At 51.5% G+C, this 7012-nt stretch overlaps 1 protein-coding gene across 1 annotated transcript; it reads left to right on the forward strand.

The window, feature by feature from the left end:
- The first annotated feature begins 5341 nt into the window (after positions 1 to 5341).
- NANOS2 (nanos C2HC-type zinc finger 2) lies at positions 5342 to 6114 on the forward strand. The gene has a single exon (XM_032614720.1). The coding sequence runs from the start codon at positions 5644 to 5646 to the stop codon at positions 6058 to 6060; it is 417 nt and encodes a 138-aa protein (XP_032470611.1). The 5' UTR covers positions 5342 to 5643; the 3' UTR covers positions 6061 to 6114.
- Positions 6115 to 7012: the final 898 nt, after the last annotated feature.

The raw sequence follows: 7012 nt of genomic DNA on the forward strand, positions 1-7012 counted from the left end.
TCTCCCTTCTTGTGAAATGGAGGAAACAGAAGCCCAGAGAGGTGACATCACTTGCTAAAAGCCACATCTCCGTAAGTGGCAGTGCCGAGATCTGACCCAGGCCCTCTGGCCACAGCAGCCACACACCCAACCACGTTATTTTCATTTTCTGCCCCTTGCTTCCATCTCTCTCTGCTGGAACCTCTGTCCCTTTCCATCCCTGGGAGTGTGAGTGTGTCCCTCTTCTCTCTCTGCAGACCTGGATTTGAGTCTAGGCTAATGGGATGACATCAATGAGAAATGTCACCTCCCTGGGCCTCAGTTTCCTGCTCTGGAAAATGGGGATATTATAACACTACTTGACAGGGTTGTTGCAAGGGTTTCATGAGATCTCACAGGCCAGCACCCAATAAACAGAAACCATGAGGACGATGACCATGACCTCCTTGGTCTCCGGGTGTCTCATTTTCCCCTGGTCTTCATCTCCCCTGTCTTTGTCTCTGCACCAGTGTGTCCCTCCGTCCCTTTGGGAGTCTCTCCCCCTCTTTCTCAGGGTTTCTCTCCTCCTGACTCCCCCTAGCTCCTCCCCACCCCTCTCTGGACCCTAAATGAGCTGTTTCTGGCAGACATGAGGCCGAGAGGGAAATTCACAAGTAAACAGGGCAGCTGTGGAGTCTGTGCAGCAGGGAGTGGTGTGGCCTTGCCGTGGGGGTGGAGGATATGATCAAGTAAACACCAGGCTGATGAATTTCTCATCAATATCATCTTTGACTTTCCCTCAGTACACAGCAGCAACCCTGCAGAAGAAGGCTTGCTTGAGAAGGGATGCCCTTCAGTTACTGATCCAATAAAACACCACAGGATGGGGGGTGAGCGTGGCGGTGGGGGGAGGGTAGTCATGGCTCCAGTAACAGAGTCCTAAAAGAAAACAATTGGGGAAAAAATAAATAATAAAGAAAAAATACAGGGAATTCCCTGGCAGTCCAGTGGTTAGGACTCAGTGCTTCCACTGCAGGGGGCACGGGTTCCATCCCTGGTTGAGGAGCTAAGATCCTGCATGCCCTGAGTTGCAGCCAAAAAAAAAATTCACAAGCAAGAGAATCTGAGAGTCTCCAAACAATAGGTGCGATTGTTAAGGGGATTCTCACACTTCCAGCAGATGCCACAGCTGCAGCGACCAGCACTGACTGGGTCCCGGGGTCCCGCCCTGCTGTACACAGGGGACGCATGCATCTTGAGCTGGCTGTCTCGGCTGTGACTTTATGGAAAGCACTTAGCGCAGAGGCCTCCCACACCCGTCCTGGTTCCTCCTTCCAGGAGCCTTATTCTTCCACATGGGAGAGAGCCTGGCCTCTTCTGCCTTGGAGTATGTCCATCAGTGACCGACAGGTCCTCCCTGTGAAAACTGTCACTCCAATCCCCCCTATCCTTCCTGGCTTCTCACCTCATTCTGTCTCTACGCCTAGGAAGTCCCTGGCTCCCTTGCCTTCAGAGCCCTGGGTTCGAGCTCCAGCCTACCACTCGCTGTCTGTATAACCTCGGACAAGACCCTCGGCCTTTCTGAGCCTCCCATTGCTTATCTGTAAAATGGGGCGATTGCTAACCCAACTTCACAAGGTCTGGGGGGGAAGCAAGGAAAGCCCCTGAGCATGGTGCCAGCCCAAAGGAGATGCTCAGTAAATAAGTGCCCTTAAGATTATTGCCTTAAAAAAAAAAAAGATTATTGCCTTAATTGTGTCTCAATTTTCATGACTAACATTGAATAATCATACCCCACAGCCAAAATGTGCTATCCGCAAACACAATTGCAGTCCGTGCCCTGGGGCACGCACCGGCCTCATCCCCTCTTGACAGATGAAAAAACTGGGGTTAGGAGAGGTTAAATAATAAGCCCACAGCCACTCAGTGAGCAGGTGGTAGAGCCTGGCTTGAACTCAGAGCTTATCACTGAACGTTTACCCACGATGCTGCCCACCCCCTAAACTGGGGGGGGGAGTTGTGCTCAAGTCGCCCCACTGCCCAACCCGATGATCCCAACTTAATAACACAAAGGTCTGATTTACATCTTCAGGGAGATGGACAAGCTGAAAACCTCACAGCCTACCCTATGACCACTGGTGTGTTTTCATTAATAGGTTTCCAGAAGGTACTCAGTGTGCCTGTGAATCCGGGGACCTTGGCAAGGAACCATGACTTTAAGAGACTGAAACTTGGATCCTTCCAAGGATCCTTCCTTGTATCCTCCTTGAGGCCTCATTTCCACCTCTGTAAAATAAGAAAGTGAGGTGAGCTGGACCAGGTGATCTGGAAGATGCTGTGTATGCATTCATTTATTAGTTCATTCTCTTGATGAGTGTTTATTGAACAGTGTAGGGCAATGGTTAAAGACAAAGACCGAACTCAGGTACACCCAGTTTGGAATCCCAGTTCTGCTGCCTGCCAGCTGTGTGACCACAGACAAGTCACCTAACCTCTCTGAACATCAGTTGCTGCCTTTGCAAATCAGGAATAATACTGGTACTTAACTCGAGAAAGCAATGAGGGGAATTCCCTGGTGGTCCAATGGTTAGGACTCTGCACTTTCACCGCAGGGACCAGGGTTCGATCCTTTCTTGGGGAACTAAGATTCCCGCAAGCCGTGCAGCGAGGCCATAAATAAATAAATAAAAGCAATGAGGGTTAAATGACAGGAGACACATAAATGTGGGAACAGCCTTAGCCCTGCCCTTACAGTCCAGAGGGAGAAACAGACCCACCCCCAGTCAGTGATGACCCAGAGTGGGCAGGGCTGGGATGGGGTCGCCGAGAGAAGGCTGACCAGCCTGAGGGCCGGGAGGGCTTCCTGGAGGAGGAGACGTTAGAGCTGAGCAGTGAAGAACATTGTAAGCACTCAAGACACAGGAATCACCCATGTGAATGATGTATTAATAGTCTGTGGACATTCTTCCTGCTAACATCTCCTGTTCTGCTTGCCTGGCCCTGTGCTGGCTGATGCTGGGGACACATCAGTGACCGAGACAGCCCTGACCCTGACCTCCTTGGGCTCACAGATTACTGGTGAGGACAGACATCAAACAAGTCATTATCCAAATCATTACTTCAAAAGGAAATTACAGAAAGCTAGACGATCACACCGCAAGAAGACCTTTCCTCTGACATTCACAAATTCCTCCCTTTGTCATCTCCCAACCTTGAGCCCATCCACAGAGAGAATACATTCACTCTACAAGCATGTATTAAGCTCTTTCTGAAGGCAAGACACAGTGTCCGCCAAAAGGGAGTCCTCAACAGACTTTGTTCAGACTTTGCTCCCTGACTAGACGGAAACAATGTGAGCTGATGGGCACAGGCTCACTGCCTCTATTCAATCAACAGCAACCAGAGGAGCTTAAAACACATTTCTCATTCGTACCCCCCTTGCTTATACCCTTCAGTGGCTTCCTATTGCTCTGAAGGCAAAGACCAATGGGCTGATCTTGGCCTATATCACGGGTTCTTAAGCGGGTGAGGCCTGACACCCACTTTATCTAACATTTTAAGATGCCCCTTTAGTAGTCTGAAATTAAACTCAGAGGTAGTAGAGCCCACCAACACACAAATTTTATTTTCTGAAATTAATATCATGTCCTAACTGAACTACAAAGGAAAAATAAAAAGGCAACAACTTATAATCAACTAATCACCTATTTTGGTGTAGAAAGGATGCTCAGGCATGGCCACTCTAAAAAGCATCTCATCAGGCAGATACCAGCATCTCCCTGTCGACTCACCATGAATGAGATAGGAATAAACTGTGTGTTGTTTGGACAATCGCCACAATCAGCATTGCCTGGGGTGATGTGGCTTCTAGAAAGAGTGAGCAACTCTGGATCAAGTTCCCAACAAAATCAAGAATAGGCAGGCTGTGATGGACACAGTCTTTGCATTTCAGGAGAGGTCAGTGTATCTTAAAATATTGCAAAAACACTTAGTGTTTATACGTAAAGCATAGCTGAGCTCTAGACTCAGACCATCATAAGCGGGTTTTTCTACCCACGTGGGTGTCCGGTGGGACACTGGAAAGTTAAGTGTGTCCGGGACAGATCTTGGTCATATGGATGGTTGAGACATCTGGCATCCCTGGTCCCTGTCTGTTACATCTCATCACACGTCATCACACCTCCAATCACTGTGGCAAACCCAAAACACCCCCATCATTTCTAAAACATCTCCTGAGGGAGGTCACAGTCTGATGGCATACACCCCCTGCACACGGGGCTGGCCTCATCTTGGGACCCTCACTCCGTTCTGGCTACCCCTACCCCCTAGCTGTCCCCAGGCTTCAGGCTTCCATAGCTTGTGTTCCTTTTCCTGGAAGATTGTCCTGTGTGGTCTCAGCTTCCAGGCCACCTCTCCCAGACCAGCCTATGTAATCAGCTCTTTATGATCTACTGTTTTCTCATTTGGTGACTGTTTCCCCACTGGACTGGTTGTTCATGAAACAGGTACAAGATAGCTGTGGTCACTGCTGAGTTTCCAGAGCCCAATGCAAGGGGCCTCAATGATTATGTTGAGTGGTCAAGGGGACCAACTGGGGACCACAGGTGGAGGAAGAAATCCTGGAGTTGGCATGGGCAGGAGGCAAGGCCTTTCCTGGGTCCGGAAGGTCAGGAAGGATCTGGGACAATGTACCAGGCCAAGGGGGAAGGGTGGGCATTCCAAGGGATTCTGTGCCATGCCGTGGTCCTCTGCTGCTTCTCAGATCAATCCCCAGTGTCTCTGGGGCCAGACCCGGGTGCAAATCCCAATTCTGCCATTTCCCTGCTGTGTGGCCTTGAGTACTTTCCTTAACCTCTCTGAGCGTAACATCCTTCTTTATAAGATGAAAATGATGGTGCCCACCTCCTTGAGTGATTATGGGGTTCAAAGAGATCATTTTTATAAAACATTGAATACCGTAGTGTGCACTCAATGGATATTTGGTGAATAAGTGGCTCTTAGTTCCAGATGTGATGAAAAATGAGGTTTTAATCCAAAAGAGGTAGGAAAGCATTTGCTTTGGAGTCACATGGCCCTGGGTTAGAGCCTCAGCTCTGCCACTTGCGTGTTATATGACTCCGGGCCACTGAGTTTTCCTCTCTGAGCTTTAGGGACTTGTCTCTAAAATGGGATCATAACTGTGTCACCCACATGGAGTTGTTGTGAAAATTAGATCAGATCATGAAGGTAACTGTGCAGCACAACGTCTGGCTCACAGTAAGGGGCTGTTGTTATGATTAGGAATGGCTCTGGAGTATATGGAGGCAGCAGACTCCCAGCCTTGGAGTAAAGGAAGATGGGGGTTAGGGGAATTTTCAGATATGGAGCTTTACTGAATGGATAGGGAAACTGAGGCCCAGGGAGAAGGGTCTTTCCAGAGGTCACAGAGCACCTTGCAGGCCAAGCAAGGACCAGCAACAAGGGAAACGACCCCCTTCCGGATCTCCATGGGGAATTAAAGTCAGAAGGGATCAAGGGTAAGGGGTGGGCCCTTTAAATCCTAAGCTCCACCTTTCCTTAGAAGGGTCTTTGGGGAGTATAAAAGGGGGTGCAATTCCTCTCTGCTCCAGAAAACCATCTGCTCCTCCTGTCCCCGGGCCCCCAGCCCACCTCTCTCCAGCTGCCCACCACCTCCACCTGGATGCCATGCAGCAGCCTACCTTCGACATGTGGAAGGACTACTTCAACCTGAGCCAGGTGGTGCTGGCACTGATCCAGAGTCGGGGGCAAGGGCCGGAGGCCCAAGCGACCGGGGAGCCGGGACCTGGGCCCCAGCTGGGGCAGGATCAGGGACAGGGAGGGCAGGGGGCCAGCGGGGGCCTGGCCACCCTGTGCAACTTTTGCAAACACAATGGGGAATCTCGCCACGTGTACTCCTCACACCAGCTGAAGACACCAGAGGGCGTGGTGGTGTGTCCCATCCTGCGGCACTATGTGTGTCCCCTGTGCGGGGCCACGGGGGACCAGGCCCACACACTCAAGTACTGCCCGCTAAACGGAGGCCAGCAGTCTCTCTATCGCCGCAGCGGGCGCAATTCCGCCGGCCGCAAGGTCAAGCGCTGAGGGCCATCAAGTGCCCACCCCCTGCACCCCCCAGCCCTCCCGGTTCAATCCTCCCAAGTCCCTGGACTCCCCCGGACTCCCCCAGCCCTGTGGAATGTCTGACCCCCAGAACTCCATCCCTGCTGAATCCTGAAACAACGGAGGCTATGGGGAGCCCGGCCAGCCCTGCCCTTTGGAACTCTCCGCCCCTGGGGTTCTGTCCTGGCAGTGTCTGTGGATTCTTGGTGCAGCAGGACCCCTGCCCCTTGGACCACACAACCCTGTGGCTCCTTCTGGGTCACGGTTCATGGATCTTTAGTTCTTCTGGGACACTAGCCCTGCCCCCTTTGACTTCTCAGCCCTCAGGGTTCCATTCCTTGCAGAATTCTTGGACTCTTGGACCTACAGGAGCCCACTGTGCTCTCTTAGAGCAACCCTCAGAATTTGGAGAGCTGTGAACAGGCTGGCTTGGACCTTCCAGCCCAAGAACTTCAAGATGGGATTCTGACTTGAACCAGCCTTCTCCGTCTGCTCCAGCCACCAGCAGACCCACCGTTTCATCGTGGACGGCGCCAGATGGGTCCTTCCCTGCTCTCAGCAGCCTATCCATCAGGAGCTTGGGGAAGGACGGGGCACGCCTGAGGGGCACCATGTCTTCGCAGGCTTATCTGGGGCTGGAGAGCCTTGGAGTGAGCCGATACTCTTGAACTCCCCCTGGTTGTTCTTCCCATTGTTCACTCCGTTTCACGGCACTGGTGCCCGACACGGCAAATCACCGATGGGTCCTTTCCCCAGCGAGAGAGCGTCTCTCCACCATCTCCCAACTGCCCCCAAGTCACCATAGTTTGTAAAGTTCCTTTTTTTTTTTCCTCCCGTTTTTTCATCCTCCAACAGTTAAGTCAACGAAGCTCCCACAGGAAAGAGGTGTGGATACCCGGATGGGAATGGCAACCGCCTAGATTTTATTTTAGGG

This window comes from Phocoena sinus, chromosome 19 (genome assembly GCF_008692025.1).
Source record: "Phocoena sinus isolate mPhoSin1 chromosome 19, mPhoSin1.pri, whole genome shotgun sequence".
In the NCBI taxonomy this organism is placed as follows: domain Eukaryota; kingdom Metazoa; phylum Chordata; class Mammalia; order Artiodactyla; family Phocoenidae; genus Phocoena; species Phocoena sinus.

Coding starts and splice junctions, on each gene's coding strand:
- NANOS2 (XM_032614720.1), top strand. CDS start 5,644: ATGCAGCAGCCTACCTTCGACATGTGGAAGGACTACTTCAACCTGAGC.